The sequence below is a fragment of the Natator depressus genome, chromosome 2, assembly GCF_965152275.1.
Source record: "Natator depressus isolate rNatDep1 chromosome 2, rNatDep2.hap1, whole genome shotgun sequence".
NCBI lineage: Eukaryota > Metazoa > Chordata > Testudines > Cheloniidae > Natator > Natator depressus.
In genome coordinates, this window is record NC_134235.1 from 112,248,740 (window position 1) to 112,266,067 (window position 17,328).

Here is a 17,328-nt window from a genome sequence, read left to right on the forward strand (position 1 = left end):
GTATTGTCAATTTGTGCTGAACTTCTTCAGAAACACCACCATTGTACACAACAAGTACAACTTTTGCTAGTCCACTAGGTCGATATTTATTGTTTTGGAGAAGCTCTTTTTTTCTCTTGTCAGTCTCTTCTAACAGTATTACTGCAGCAAATTTACAAAACAGAGGAAAAATGTTTGGTATTTACTTCTCTCTGTAAAAAAACAAACAAAAAAATCCATTTCCTTTTGCAGGTGTAGAGACCAATAGATGTGCGTTAGCCCGTGTAATTTATGATAAATTAATTTAATCTACACATAATGACATAAGTGAGCCTGAAAAAAACTTGTATCAATTTTTGCCTTTGGAGGTAACATAATATTTTCAAATGTCGACCAAAACTGAGTAATTAACCCCCAGGCTGAGCAAATGAGCTTAATAGACATCTCCCGCACATTCCTTTGAATTGACAAAAATGAGAACAAAAATGTGGCAGCCCAAGGGTTAAAACTATATCTGCCATACAAAGCAATGGTTTACAGTGTTAATACATGAGATTAGTCTTACACACAAGGTTCAGAAATAGAGCAGAGTTCATAGAATCATAGAATATCCAGGTTGGAAAGGACCTCAGGAGGTCATCTACTCCAGCCCCCTGCTCAAAGCAGGACCAATCCCCAACTAAATCATCCCAGCCAGGGTTTTGTCAAGCCTGACCTTAAAAACCTCAAAGGAAGGAGATTCAACCACCTCCCTAGGTAACACATTCCAGTGCTTCACCACCCTCCTAGTGAAAAAGTTTTTCCTAATATCCAACCTAAACCTCCCCCACTGCAACTTGAGACCATTACTCCTTGTTCTGTCATCACCTACCACTGAGAACAGTCTAGATCCATCCTCTTTGGAACCCCCTTTCAGGTAGTTGAAAGCAGCTACCAAATCCCCCCTCATTCTTCTCTTCTGCAGACTAAACAATCCCGGTTCCTGCAGCCTCTCCTCATAAATCATGTGTTCCAGCCCCCTAATCATTTTTGTTGCCCTCTGCTGGACGCTTTCCAATTTTTCCACATCCATCTTGTAGTGTGGGGCCCAAAACTGGACACAGTACTCCAGATGAGGCCTCACCAGTGTCGAATAGAGGGGAACGATCACGTCCCTTGATTTGCTGTCAATGCCCCTACTTATACAGCCCAAAATGCTGTTAGCCTTCTTGGCAACAAGGGCACACTGTTGACTCATATCCAGCTTCTTGTCCACTGTAACCCCTAGGTCCTTTTCTGCAGAACTGCTGCCTAGCCACATGGTCCCTAGTCTGTAGCAATGCATGGGATTCTTCCATCCTAGGTGCAGGACTCTGCACTTGTCCGTGTTGAACCGCATCAGATTTCTTTTGACCCAATCCTCTAATTTGTCTAGGTCCCTCTGTATCCTATCCGTACCCTCCAGCATATCTACCTCTCCTCCCAGTTTAGTGTCATCTGCAAACTTGCTGAGAGTGCAGTCCACACCGTCCTCCAGATCATTGATGAAGATATTGAACAAAACCGGCCCCAGGACCGACCCTTGGGGCACTCCACTTGATACCAGCTGCCAACTAGACATGGAGCCATTGATCGCTACCCTTTGAGCCTGATGATCTAGCCAGCTTTCTATCCACCTTATAGTCCATTCATCCAGCCCATACTTCTTTAACTTGCTGGCAAGAATACCGTGGGAGACTGTTTCAAAAGCTTTGCTAAAGTCAAGGAATAACACGTCCACTGCTTTCCCCTCATCCACAGAGCCAGTTATCTCGTCATAGAAGGCAATTAGGTTAGTCAGGCATGACTTGCCCTTGGTGAATCCATGCTGACTGTTCCTGATCACTTTCCTCTCCTCTAAGAGCTTCAGAATTGATTCCTTGAGGACCTGCTCCATGATTTGTCCAGGGACTGAGGTGAGGCTGACCAGCCTGTAGTTTCCCAGATCCTCCTCCTTCCCTTTTTTAAAGATGGGCACTACATTAGCCTTTTTCCAGTCTCTGGGACCTCCCCCAATCGCCATGAGTTTTCAAAGATAATGGCCAATGGTTCTGCAATCACATCCGCCAACTCCTTTAGCACCCTCGGATGCAGCACATCCGGTCCCATGCACTTGTGCTCGTCCAGCTTTGATACTGTTTTCTTTTATGCTGCCAAAAATTCTCTGTGATGAGCCATCTGATTTCCACAGGAGCTTGGCTGGTGGTCACTGTAACAAGCTATATATTCTTTATGTTCATTGTGTTTATATGCCTGTTCTTAGCTTCACAGCTGTTGGCGGTTTTTGTTTTAAGAAATGATTCATTGCATAATATCACGATAGTTAAGAAAATAAAAATTGGAGTTTCACCCCCACCTTTTCAAAAAGATCATGTTTGGTTTTAGCTCTGGAACTTTAAGTTGCACAGTTACTCCATGCACTACTTTGTAAACACAAGGGTTAATAATGTCTCTAGGAAGGCAAAACATACTGTAACGTGAAGCCTGCCAGTATTCTTTGAAGGTAGCATTATGGAGATGCTGATACACTGTTAATAAACCTACCTGAGAATGTTTAATTTGGACTGAGAAAAATTGTTTCCTGTGGCCCTATATATAGCCCTAATGTCTTTACAAGAGTTCTAATAATGTTTGCTTTTTATGAGGAAAAATAAACTGTACTAGGAGAAAATCTTCTCAGTAGGACTGCATTGGGATCATGGCCTAGCAAGTACAACCCAGACAAGGTGCATGTAAAGCTACAGAAAGACATCTGCAGCATGACAATGAAAGGCCGACCCTAAACATGTAGAGCTTAATCCTGCAGGTTGCTGAGCAGTGTAGAGAGAATTGCAGAGAGGAAATCCAAGGTGCTGGCACTTAGGGTTGGCTCAGCACCTTTGTGCAGGGGCAAGAGGCTTCCTCATTGTGTGGAGGAATATGCGTGTCTTGATAACGTGTGAAAAGCTGTATGCCTATGTTGAACCGAGCACTGGTGAGCAGGGGCAAGACTGGTCACAATTCAAAGCAGAGTGAGACTTTGACACGGCATAATTGCATAGGCATGAATGTAAATGATGTAAATAGGGCCATTTCTAGGATTTTCACTGACTCCTACTGCCACACAGTAGGAGTGGCTTATTCAAGGTTGCATAAGATGTGCGTGGTGAAGAAATTGACAGCAAGGGAAGCCACCGATAGAAAAGCTTTATGAAGGTTCTAGGAAAATAGTATTTCTTATTGCCAGCTGTTCAATTGCTCATGATATATGTTTGACAAATGTTCTTGCTAATCCACCAGCCTGCAGCACCCACTCCCCTCAATTTACTTCAACTTGTTATTCCGCAATAAAGTGCTTTGGTCAATATCCTTATCATTGGATCAACACTATTTACTCACACCTTTTATCTGCATCTTTGCCACTTCCTCTAGATCAGATCCTGTGTGGTGTGTTGAACACCTCCCAGGATTGGTCCTGAAACCACATTCTCCCTTCAGATACATGACTTCACTAGGTGACACACAAATGTATCTGAAGGCATGATATGGATTTTGCTTTTTTAATGTCAAACGGTTGATTTCTAACAGTAGGAAGTGAACTCTTTTGCATTTCTATAGTGCCTGTCAACCGTGAATCTCAAAATACTCTTCAAAATTTAGTTAACAAAGCTCCTGAATGCCTCTGTGAAGGAAGAAAGTATTATCTCATCTGATTCTAGAGTGAGTATCAAAAATGATCCAATGGAAGCCATGAATGAAAACTCCTTTGCTCTAACCACTAGTCTAGCTCCCTGTCTTGTCATGGAGGCAGGGTTTAATGAAGAAAAACAAAATATGAGTTAAACTCGGTTTTGGTTTTCCAATAAAACACAAGTACATCTTAGTTCCATTGAAGTCAATGGACACTCCCACTGACTTCGGTGGGGCCAGAATTTCACCCCATATTGGTTAAAAGATTTGTTTTGGGTGCTTTGCAGGACTGAGGCCAAAAGCATGATGTAAAGTTTGTTTATCTCCAGTCCCATTCACTTCAATGGGTTCATTATTATGTCACATAAATTGTGGTAGCATCTTCAGGCCCCAACCAGTCAAGACCCCATTGTGTTAGGCATTGTACAATCACATAGTGCATGATAGTCCTTTGACCACTCCAGAGAATAGTGCGTTACACATGTATGTCCTTAAGTACTTTGCAGGATTGGATACTTGCTTCATTCCCAAACCTGACAAAATCTGAAATGTATGACATATTTTGTACGCAACTTGGCTGGCAATTTTTGAAATTAGTCAAAATTTCAAGTGCCTGTGACATTCAAGTGGATTCTTTTCCATTTCTCCATGTTCTTCTCCAGGTCAAAAATACACCAGCTGGCAGTGTCCCTTTTACCTTGTATCTAAAATTAAAGATTTTATTGATCAATCTAAAATACTTATATGGCTCTGCAACAGGGTGGCTTGGCCGTGGGCTGGAGAGCCTGGGGCTAACACAGGCCTGATTACAAGATGAGCCCCACCTGAGAGAAATCAGGTATAATACAAATACAAAAGGAAGCTGCAGGGGCTTGGGGGGAATCTAAACAGAAGAAGGAAATCTGAGCCAGAAGGCTAGGTGTCTGCCAAGTGGAATAAGGTCTTTGTGGATGATAGAATAATTGGAGATGGGTATGAACTAGGCGGCTACTATGATGTATCTTGTGTTTGGGACACTGAGGACTGTTTTGAATTACTTTGGGCTACTAACCCAGTTTCAGGGGAGGGCTGGTGGTAGCCCTGAGAGCGACTATATGCTGCTCCCAAAGGCCCCCAAAGGAAGGAGCAGAGGGAGGGCCCTGTGGAAACACCTCTGGCCACAAGGGGGTGCCTGGTGAAATGTGGCCCCCATTACAGCCCCCCTTTAGCATAGTATCTGAGTGCCTCACAATTTTCTAATGTATTTATCCTCATGACACTCCTGTGAAGTAGAACAGTGCTATTATCTCCATTTTACAGATAGGAAACTGATGCACAGAGAGACCAAGGGCTTGTCTACATGAACAATTAGACCTCAGCAAGCTGGGGCACTAGCCTGTTGCCATCTAACTATCCATGTGCACCCTGCTGACATGCACTACCAGTTTGTAGGAGTGCTTTGCTCTAGTCCATCTTGAAAGAGGTCTAGCTCAAAGAACATCAAGTAGTAGCAGGATTTTTTTTTTCTTCCTCCAGCTGTGTGTCACATCGGGAACCGGTAAACGCTTTGCTTTTACCTTTCTTTTTTCAGTTTGGAAATGTTGATCTTGTTGACATCAGGAGTAGTATAAAGTTTCTCTACTTAACATGGAGTCAGTAATGCCTGACAAATAATAGTACTTTGTGTATCAAACTTTAACAAAATCCTGACCTCAGAGAACTCCCCCTTCCTTAAAAAAAGGGGATTGGAACATAAGTAAAATTATAAAAATGTGGGTTTTTAAAAATTATTTATATTTAGAAGGTGCCCATCACTGTGGTGCTTAGGCACCTGGAGTTTGTATATAACACCTCCTCCACCGTTGTACTTTTAATTCCTTGCATGATTATTTTGCTAAGTGTGTTTGCATGAGTTAAAGGCAAGTAAATATTTGAATGGAGGTCACGCAATGAAGGGAAAAATATTCTTTTATTTTCCACTAAAAGGGAACTGTCTTTGTGTTCTCACTGTGCATAGAGTATGCCCCTAGACCATATAGTATTCAAAAACACGTAAGAGTGCACCTTTTTTTTAGAACCAAGATCAGAAGGCAATTAAATAATGAAAGCAATGCTTGATATTCTGCTGAGCTGGGACAATGGATCCTACAGCTACTGAAAATGATGATACTGCATTTGCTGCTGCTTAAAGAAATCTGACTGGTCAACTCTCTGCCTCATTATCTTAAACTAAAGGAAGTCTATTTTCATGGTTCAATAGAGAGAAGCAATTGAAAAGATTAATCAAAGAGAATTAGTGATTGTCAAGTCCTGCTGACTTTTAAGTGACTTCGTAAAACACTGACCACCTGTTAAAACAGACAGAGCCGATATGATGATGATTCCTGGCACACTTTGATGCACAAAAATGTAAAAATTGTTACAATGAATACAGTCTTACATGACCGCTCATGGAATCTCATTTCTTGATCTGACATACAGCCAGTGGAGGATTAATGATTTTGCCACCCCGAGGCCCAGAAATAATTGCTGCCCCGCCCCCCCCAGCTCACCTCTGCTCCGCCTCTGCCCTCATCCCCTGAGCGCGCCGCCGGGTCCTGCTTCTCCCGCTCCCTGCCAGTGCTTGTGCGCAAAACAGCTTCGCGAAGGAGGCTGGGGGTGGGGGGGGAATGCAGCGTGCTCAGGAGAGGAGGCGGGGCTGGGGTGGGGATTTAGGGAAGGGGACCAATAGGGACAGGGAGGGGGCGGGGAATGAGGGTGGGGAAGGGGTGGAGTTGGGGTGGGGCCGGGGGCGGAGGGCACGAACCAGCACCATGGGAAGCAGCCTCTGGGTTGTATTATAAATTTGCCGCCCCTGCAAATTTGCTGCCCTAGGCCTAGGCCTTAATACACTGCTGCTTACAGCTGGGAGCCTGGAAACCCACAGAATCCTGACTTGACTCAGGGATGCCAGACTGTCAGCCGCGTGGCAGGAAGCTTGGAAGTATACACCTTGGGAAGCAGCATTTGGGCAAGGTGGCATCTGTGTGCATTCAGTGGAAGCAACTCGTGGCCCTCAGAGGTGGAGTACGGGCTCTTGAGACCAGAGTGGCTGAACTAGAAGAGCTAAGGGAGACAGAGAGGTACATAGAGGAGACTTTCAAAACCACAGGAAAGCAGTGCCCCCAGCCTGACAGCCTCTGTGCTGTTGAGGAAGAGGAAGGTCTTGGGAAAAGAGAACATCAAGCTGCAGTGGAGGGAAACGATCCCATTGTTGGGAACCTCCTTCCAAATAATGTTGTGGTATCTTCTTGCATTGTGGATACCCCTCCAGAGGAGGGAACCCGAGTTATTAGGAACAAACAGACAATAGTAATGTGGGATCTGATTATTAGAAATCTAGATAATTGAATTTGTGATGACTGGGAGAACTGCATAGTGAATTGCCTGTCAGGTGCGAAGATTGTGGACCCCTTGAGACATCTAGATGGACTTACGTGCAGTGCTGGGTACAAGCCAGTGGGCATGGTACATGTACATACCAGTGACATAGGGAAAGGTAGGGGACAGGTCCTGGAGGTCAAATTTAAGTTGCTATGTAAGAGATTAAAGTCCAGGACCTCATTGGTAGCATTCCCAGAAATACTTCCAGTTCCATGCACAAGACCGGTTAGATAGGCACAGTCTCAATGTGTAGTTGAGACAATGGTGTAGGGAGGAGGGATTTAGGTTCATTAGGAAGTGGGGAACCTTTTGGGAAAGGAGGAATCTATGCAGGAAGGATGGGCTCCACCTTAACCAAAATGGAACCAGATTGCTGGCATGTAAAATTAAAAGGGTTGTAGAGGAGTTTTTAAACTAAATGTTGGGGGAAAGCCAACAGGTGCAGAGGAGCACATGGTTTGGGCAGACACATCCCTTAGGGGAGGATTTATTAAAGGGGTTACTCTATATCCTAAGGAAGAGGTGGACACATTTTTTGGCCCAAGGGCCACATCGGGGTGCAAAACTGTATCGAGGGCCGGGTAGAGAAGGCTGAGCCTCCACAAACAGCCTGGCCCCCACCCTCTATCTTCCCCCTCCCACTTCCTACTCCCAGACTGCCCCCCTCAGAACTCCTGACCCATCCAACTCCCCCTGCTCATTGTGCCCTGACTGCCCCCTCCCTGGACCCCCGCCCCAACCACCCCCCGGGACACCACCTCCTATCCACCTCCCCCTCCCCAGTTTCCATCCCCTGACCCCGCCAAAGAACCTCTGCCCTATCCAACCGCCCTCTGTTCCCCATCCCCAGATGTCCCCTCCCGCCGAACCTCCACCCCATCCAACTGCCCACTGATCCCTGTCCACTGACTGCCCCCGGGACCCTCTGCCCCTTATCCAACCCCCCGGCCCTGGCCCCCTTACCATGCCGCTCAGAGCAGCATGTCTGAAGCCTGCCACGCTGCCCTGCATGAGCGTGCAGCCCTGCCACCCAGAGCACTGCCCATGTGGCGTGCTGAGGCTGCGGGGAAGGGGGCCAGCAGGGGAGGGGCCGGGGGCTAGCCTCCTGGGCCAGGAGATCAGAGGCCGGGCAGGATGGTCCTGCGAGCCGTAGTTTGCCCACCTCTGGGATAGGATATAAGTTGATAAAGCACAGGCAGGAACTGAAGAGAAACAGTCAAAGGAAAAAGATTCCCATTCAATTATATGACATGAAGGCAGACAACTAAATATTGACATATTTTATAAGTGCTTGTATACAGAATTTCATTATTTTTACAGTAATTTTTATACACTAATTTTAATTTAATGTCCTTTAGTTATAGAGTGTTCAAGTGCACATGTCTGTGTACTTGAAACAGAAGAAGATGTGAAGGTCGATATAAGAGGAAATGGTTGGATAAAGGAACAGTGCTGTTAGATGACAATGGTGTGCATACCATAGATGAAGTGTTTTATTGTAGCTGAAGCATGGATCTGGGAGTCAGGAGTCCAGTTCTAATCTCAGCTCTGCCCATTACTTTTTATGTGACTTTAGGCTAAGTCACTAAACCTGGGTTCTGTGCCTCAATTTTCTCATCTGTGTAAAAGACACAAAAATAGTATACCAATCTTATGGGAGTATTGTGAGGATTAGAGAGGACTAGGAGAAGAGCCACAACAAGGATTAAAGGACTAGAAAACACACTCTTATAGTGAGACACTCAAAGAGCTCAATCTATTTAGTTTAACAAAGAGAAGGTTAAGTGGTGACTTGATCACAGTTTGTAAGTACCTACATGGGGAATAAACATTTAATAGCGGATTCTTCAACTTAGCAGAGAAAGGTCTAACATTATCCACTAGCACAAAGTTGAAGCTAGACAAATTCAGCTGGAAACAAGGTATACAATTTTTCACAGTGAGACTAATCAACTCTTGTAACAACTTACCAATGGTTGTGATCAATACTCCATCCCCAACAATTTTAAAATCAAGGTTGGATGTTTTCCTGAAAGATATGATCTAAGAATTATTTTGGGGAAGTTCTATGGCCTGTGTTATACAGGAGAAGACTATAAAACTTTGCAATCTGTTGCACATCGGGTAACCAGATAAGCTGGAGTTTATCCGTAAATGTTTTGGGCCACATCCCAGAGTGGGGTAGCTCCACTGCCTTCAGTTGCCATGGTAGCACTGTACCAATTCATGCCAGCTGAGGAACTAGCCCCAGATAAATTGTGAACAAGATCTTTCTTTATTACTGAGTGGACAAACATCCCTCTTTCACTGCTAAACCAAGAAAAATTACACAAGCTAAAATGTAATTGAGGCCACTTGCTAGCTGGTGGCTTCCAGTTATTGAGAGATGCATCACTAGGGTTTTCTATACTTGCAATCTGGTCATCAGTGCTGAGCACTGTTTCAGACCTCTGAGTTTTAAGCTCTCTACTATTAATTTGTCAAAAGTTCTGAGAGACAAGATGGGTGAGGTAATATCTTTTATTGGACCAACTTCTGTTGTGACAGAGGCAAGCTTTTGAGCTTAGACAGAGCTCTTCTTCAAGTCTGGGAGATGTACTCAGAGTGTCACAGTTAAGTTCTGACACAGTTGGCATGAATACTCTTCAGACACACAGGTGCTTTGGAGGTTTTGATACAAAGCATGTCAAGATAGCTGTCTTTGTTTATGAATCCCTAAGCTATGTGTCCAGAGGAAGATAGTATGGAACAAGGAGTGTTTGAGGAGGATTCTAAAGGCTCTGACGAAGCCACAGGTATTTTCTGTACTTACAGCAGGACAAAATTGACAAAGTAGGTTCTTGTATTTGGAGGCTGAAGGGAAAAAAATCTTTACTTTTGAGAGAGCCAGTGACTTAAGAGTTAATGTGATTAAGCTCCTGAAGATGAAGACTCCTCAAGACTTATTGTCCCTGTTCTCGACTGAGTAGTAAACCAAGATGACCCAGTCTATAATTTATTCATGTAATGGCCTTGAGTAAAAACCCTGGATCCAAACATTCCTGAACTTTGGGGAAGTTCAGATCCTCATTCAGCTTATGTACCGTATGGCCAGCTTCATTTTCTATAATAGTTCAAAACAATGCCTTGAATGTAATTTGTCATATAGGCATTTTTGAGGTGCCCAACTCTGGGATGCAGCCTTACAGGGTTTAATGAGCAGCTAATTATTCATTGCCAAAGGTCGCTTACTGAAGATAATGCTAAGCTTCACAAATCTACTAAAAATGATCAGCCTATAACTTTGTCATTAAATGTGTTTCTGTTACATAGAGTAATAAAACTGTAGCATGACTAAAGTAAATCTTGCTTCATGTTCTGCAACACAAATTTTAAAACAGAGTGCATTTAACACATTTTTAATTTTTTGCTTGCTATTAAAAATGGCTAAACTGACCAAGTGTGTAATTTTATGCTCAACTACAGCAAATCCATTTAGTAGTCTCTGTAAAAAGAAAGTCTTTTCCTTTTATGCTAAAAAATACAATTTGGGCACAGATTTTACTGTGCAACTGTGGCACATTTTTGCAGCGAGGTCAATGCATATTATAATCTATTTTGGTTTTGAAGCAAATTTACCAAGCTGCCCTGCAGATACCACAGAGCGAAGCTCACCGCAAGTCACAACACAGGAAAGGATGTAGTTTCAGCTTAGTTTTCAAACTGGCATGGAATTCAGGCGCACCACCACTTCTATTCAGTGAGTCCTTTGATAGACAAGTATTATGCTACAGCAGAACTGGCACCAACTAGGCACTGGCTGAAATTCAGCTGCGATGTAAGTGGTGGTTGAAGATACACAGCAATAAGATGACAAAAACCGATATAATGAACTGTAAGTTGAAGTGACTTCAGTGGTGAGAGGGGAAAGAGGGAGGATGTATCAGGGAGAGCAACCAACAAGTAGGTGTAAAATAAAACAGGGAGGGTTTACTTTACCTTGCACCACCTTTTCTGTTTCATCTAAAGCTGGTCCGTTATTTTTGTTCTGGCCTATAAAATGGACTAGTCTGTGGCAGTCAGTGGGCCTGATTCTCTTTTACCCTGTACCTTGTGTAGTCATTTACGCCAGTGTAAAGTGCATGTAATATGCCACCATTCTGATTTGGTAATATCTTACACCCACTTTGCACTGATGGTGCACTAATGTACATGAGGACACAAGATGCAGAGCAAGGTAGGATCAGACACTCTGTGTGTAGGATCCTTTTCCTGCACCCTGCAGGCTGTGGAGCAGCAGTGGTGGCTGCTACTGCAGACTCAAGTCTCATATAGCTCCCATGGCTGCTATTCATGCCCCACACATGTGTGGGGGAAGGTTATGCGTGGTGGGCCCATATAGTTACTTTCCACCAGAAGTCTCCCATGTGGTCATATTTCATGATATGCCGGGGCTCCTATTAAACAAGACTAAATGTCTTGAAACACAATGGGGAAATTGCATTAACAGAGATGTGTTGTTATATGAATCATGGGACAGGTCAGAAATGGTATGGGCATTGTTTTCCCTGAACATTTTCAAATGATTTGAAAAAAATCATTGAATTTGATTTTTATTTCAGTTTTTTGATCAAACACAAGGGAAACCATTGTTTTGTTTTGTTTCGTTTCCTTGAAAAAACAGAAAATTTTGAAGGAGTGCAAGCCGCATTTTGTTGAAAGAATTTTGTGAAAAAATTTCAGCCACCTCTGTTAATAGTAGTGTGCTGAGTCCATGTTTGTTTCTGTTATAATAACAATGTTTACCATTGTGATTCTGTCGCACTAGCTCATGTTGAAAGTTCATTACAAATACCAGTCTCCATCCTAATCCCTCTGCAATCAATGGAAGGGCCCTTTGTCTGATTATTCCTTAAGGTAGCCCGAAAAGGTATTACTATTTCATCATCAGGTATTAAGTGACTTGGCCAAGGCTATGGAAAGAGTCAGTACCAGAGATGGAGACTAAGGAGAAGAGCTGGAAAAAGTGTTTTGACCAAAACTTTTTTCAGCAATAAATTTAGATTCAGAAACACTGAAAGATGTTGTGAATTTGTGGCAGTTTTACCAAACTGTTTATTTTGAAAAGAAACAAGAAAAAATTCTGAAAAAAGTTGTTCAATCTCTTTTGGTTCAGAATGAGGTTTTGTTGAGAAATAGCCTTTAATTTTACTTTTAAAAATGTTTAAAATGTTAAAAGTTTTAAAAAAAGGGTTTATTTCAGTCAAAACAGTTTGTTCAACCTGAAACAGTTGTTTTTTTTTTAAATTGCCGTGTATCAAAAACCCCCCCCCCCCAGTTATTTGTCCAGGTCTTCTAAGGAGTCCTGTGACTGACTCATGCTGTGCTCCAACAATACACCACTGGTGTTGTATGCCTCATGTACACTATAAAGATTAACCTTGTTTTCTGAAACAATGCTGGACATAGTTTGTCTTTGTCTACACTCGTAGCTAAACCACTTGTGCACCACTGCAGCCACACCCCTTGCTGACACCCCTTGTCAACAGTGGACAATTTTTATAGCCTAGGCCATGCTGCAGTCACAATGAGAAATGAGTTTTTTAGTTATATATGTGATAGTACTATGCTACTGAGGAAAAAGTACTTGAAAGTGTTCCAGTAAATCTCTGATTCATGGGATATTACAATGATTATTCCCCATTTAGATAACATCATCTGAGCAGCTCTGTTTTTGAAAACTTAAAAAAAAATCGTACAGTAAATTGGTTTATGCTGATGGAAATGTTTGTTTTCTACTGTTTCTACCTTCCTTTGGCTTGCATGCCCCTGAGGTAATTAGTGTAGGTTAAAATTTACATAACTGACTTCAGGGGGTTGCAAATAGGAAAGATAAAAATGTATAAACAGCGACGAATAATTCATTTTAAAGCAAGTTTCCTGTTTTTATCATGTACAATATGTATTACAGACTCACAGAGACTTTCTGAATAGGACCATTAGCACTGAATGTTTGATATATTTTTTCATGTGATGCTGTCTGCTCAGGGGCTTGATGAGGGAAGTGTAGGCCTTGTTCAGCCTACTGTAGGTTGGTGGAGTAGCCATTGCTGTATATTGGATAGCCTCCTTGTGTACTGGCAGTGGTGCACACAGAGTTTCCATCCATTTCATGGACACCAGCAGAAGATATTTGTAAAAAAGAAGCGGAGAATATGCAATAGAGAACTTAAAGCTTCAGACTGGGGAGAATATTTTTGCTCTTATAATATTAAACCCTTTGGCAACAGTATTGTTTTCAATTTTTGCACTGAGAGCTCAATTCAGCTCTCATGCCAGAGTGACTTTTCCAGCCTGTTGTATAAGGGCAAAATGACCCCAAGCCTTCCACCTCAGTTCTGGAGAGTTGCAGAACTGCTTGGAGAAATGAATGCTCATGTAAATAAGCTTCCCACACATTGCAACAAGACACAGAAATGCTAATCTCTCTTGGAGAACATTTAAACACTGCTACATTGATACAGGGAGGCCTAAAGACCTGAAGTGGATTTAAAGCAGGGGAAAGTGGTCTGTGACAAACATGAGGATCTAAGTAGGAAATATATGTATATATATATCTCTGTGAGTTAGGCATAGTAAAAATAAGGAGTTTAGTGCAGTGTTTTATATACAGGTATAAAATGCATAGGTAGAGCTTTTCAAAACTGATTAGGGTATTTAACCGCACAACGCCCATTGGAAATCATGGGAGTTGTGTGGCTGAATCTCCTAGTTGACTGAAAAATCCCAACAAACTTCTGGAAAAGTACATAACTTCAGCTTTTTACTTCCATGTGCTTTTCTCACATGTCCTTTTGAGAAGATAATTTTTTAAACCCTTTCTTCCATGTAGGACTTAAAAGTTCAAAAGGAAGTTCTTCATCACAACAAACAGATGTTGCACACCAGATTCCATAAACCTTTCCAGAGGTATGTGGCATAACAACACCTTGCACTTTTATAGCCCCTTCCATCCAAGGCTCTCCTAGTGCTTTACAGAAACTAATGAGTTGGCCTTCACAAGTAGGGAAGTAGGATTATCTCTAGTTTACAAATGGGGAAACTGAGGCAAAAATAAATTAAGGCTTATATATTCAAAAGTGGCCTTTGATTTGGGGTGCCCCAGATTTTAGTTATGCATGCTGGGCCTGATTTTCAGGGATGCCAGGCACCTGCTGATGTTGACGTCAACTGGAACTGAGGTAATTCTGAAAATCAGAATGTGGGAGTCTCCAGTGGCCAGCCAAAAATGGAGGCGTTCCTAATCAGAGGTCACTTCTGAAGCTTTTGATTTAAGAATACTGCAAAGATCACACAGACTCTGTGAAAGAGATGGCCATTGTACCCAGATTCCAATCCCATGCTTTAGTCACAAGACCATTCTGTATCATAGTTTTATTCTGGAATTCAAAGTTCACCTCAAATTCCTCCACTTCTCTTTGGTGTCTGAACCTGTCTGAACTGGGCATGATTGCTTCCACTTCTCCCCCACCCCCAAGAAATCCCTAGAATATTGAAATAATGAATTTCAGTCTAGCTTTAGAATCCTACTGTCCAAAGAGCATAACATTGATGTTATTGTATGGGTGGTTACAACTGAATCTACTTTTTACCTAGGGTTACACTGAGACTGGTACTTATGCAGGTGCAAAATGGCAGAGGATATGAGGAGCCTTCCAGGCCTCACCGTGCTTCTGCAAAGACCAGTCATATTCATAGCGCCTAACTGATACAAAAGGGGCACAGAGCTCCCAGACACGCTTGCCTGATTACTGGTATAGTGTCAGTTAACAGAGCCAGACAATGATCTTAGCCACCCTTTGCAACTAGGACTGAGCATACAGACACAACTGCTTTGTGTGAAATTGACAAGAGACTGATCTGCACCTAGCTTGAATTTTTTTTCTAAAATCTCCCTAAGCTTGCTTAGTTGCTGCCTCTGCCTGTCAGATTCAAAACCCCAGTGGCTTCTTACAGCTTCCTTCCTGGTTATGAGTTACTCTTATGCAATTATAGAACAGAATAATTGCAGCAAAATTGTTTGCTATCAATAATATTTTAAACAAATAACTTGCACAAAAAATCATGGAGGAAATTGAACTAACAAAAAAAATTGAGGAAATTGTTGTCTGGGAATGGCAGCCCACAAGCAGAGGGACTAGAATTCCCTAGAATTCCCTAGAATTCCCATAGAGGACTCAATTCACTGAGTAAATTATTCACTTGGCTATAATATCCAGCTATGTGAGAGGAACAAGGGGAAAAATGTTGCAGCCGGAAAAGAGATCAAATGTGGTTATTTAAATGTTTGATGTTCAGTAATGAAAAGTGTTTGCCTTCATAATTGTGTATTAGCAGCTAATAAAGGCACTAGATACAGTAGTTTAAAAGTAATAAAATCCACAACAAAGTGTATTTAATTTTAAATTGAATTGCTAGCAAATGGGTGTCCTAATGAACCCCTGTGTCAATGTAGTTCTAACCAAATTAAATGAAATAATTTCCATCATGAACAACTAAATAAGTAAAAAGTTCCAAACAGACAACTTTTCTCCCCAAAGAAGGACCTTCTCAGATGCTTTGGTTGCTGGAATTAGCTAATGAAATTTAAGATCCACCTTGCCTTTGTCCCATTTGGGGAAATTAGGCTAAGGTTGACCTGTCAGCCATTAAAGGATAAAACTGCAGAGTCAAATCCTGAAATCTGCGCATAGGGCTGGATTCTGTAATCCTCACATTGTGTAGTTTTATTTCTACTGTCCTGTTCCCATCAACTTCAGTGGGGCTGCTTATTTGAGAAAGTACTACTCAGCATCAGGGTTGCAGGATTAGTCCTTACTCAGGCAGACCTGCCACTGAAACCATTGGGCTAATGGTCTACACACAGTTTTTGTACCAATTTAAGTATTTGCCCTACATTTACAGGAATAAGTTCTACTGCCATAAGCACCTTTGTACCAATTTAACTGTGTCCACATTCGGGGTTGTACTGCTGTAACTATACTGGTTTCCAACCAGTACAAAATTGTGTATAGAAAGAGGCCTAAATAGAAATTGTTATACTAACCTGCGTGGAACTGGGAAGGAGGAGCAGATGTTGCAGGAAGGAAAAGTTTGTAGGAGACAACAGGTACTTGGTCTGTGTGCACATGACCAGAGTGCTAGCTGCAGTTGCATCATCTCTGAAAACAGACCTCTTAATAAATGGTGAGTGTAGTTTTATATATATGGAGTCGTTTTATTGTATTACCCAGCACACAGTTCATCAAAATGAATGAGGACCTCAGGTTTAAGTCTTGCACAGAGAGAGACCTGGGATTAAGTCAGAAAATGTCAATAGTCAAGGAAAACCAAGGGAAGGTTTGTTTATAGGGATTCTTGTTGTACCCTGACCATTGCATTAAAATAACATTAACATTACAGTGGAACCTCAGAGTTACGAACACCTCAGGAATGGAAGTTGTTTGTAACTCTGAAATGTTCGTAACTCTGAACAAAACCTTATGGTGGTTCTTTCAAAAGTTAACAGCTGAACATTAACTTAAAACAGCTTTGAAACTTTACTATGCAGAAGAAAAATGCTGCTTTTAACCATCTTAATTTAAATTAAACAAGCACAGAAACAGTTTCCTTACCTTGTCAAATCTTTTAAACATTCCTTTTATTTTTTTAGTAGTTTACACTTAACACAGTATCTACCATCCTGTATTTGCCTTTTTGGGGGGGAGGGGGCGGGTGTCTCTGCTGCTGCCTGATTGCATACTTCCAGTTCTAAATGAGATGTGGGGTCGACTGGTCAGTTCGTAACTGTGGTATTCATAGTTCCGAGGTTCTACGGTATGTTGCATAGGTGATTCAGCCACTTGAATGTATTAGAACAAATTCTGAGGTTTGTACTCAGATTCAAATACAGCCTGGCCCTTATGCAGGTGCATGGGAAGGGGGAGGGACTAACAAGCCTCCCACGTCTGTGTAGCCCTCATAAGGGCGGGGCAGAATTGCCTGCCCAGAATGACAGGTATCGCTCCCTCATTACTTTGTGCTGATCCTACCCTCATGCACTGGCCAGCAAAGCTGGCTGCCTGTCTGAGGAAAAATATATTGTATCCCATGAGGCAGCGTAGCGTAGCAGTGTGTGCACTCCTCCCGCGTCATCAGATTGCTGCGGGAGGCCTTCTGTCTCCCTGAATACCTCAAAGTGCTCCCTTTGGGGTGGATCTGCTTTGCACTGCCCCAAAGCAT

The 17,328-nt window shown here is 42.4% G+C and overlaps 1 protein-coding gene across 1 annotated transcript in view; it reads left to right on the plus strand.

The window, feature by feature from the left end:
• Positions 1-14,004, plus strand: part of LOC141981870 (orofacial cleft 1 candidate gene 1 protein homolog) — a gene marked incomplete at its 5' end in the record, with an annotated part of 41,455 nt that extends 27,451 nt beyond the window's left edge. Inside the window, 3 exons of the mRNA XM_074943500.1 lie at positions 8,427-8,501; positions 9,789-9,863; positions 13,940-14,004. Of these exons, the coding sequence (XP_074799601.1) occupies positions 8,427-8,501; positions 9,789-9,863; positions 13,940-14,004 (215 nt within the window). The remainder of the gene's footprint in view (positions 1-8,426; positions 8,502-9,788; positions 9,864-13,939) is intronic.
• Between the last annotated feature and the right edge of the window lie 3,324 nt (positions 14,005-17,328).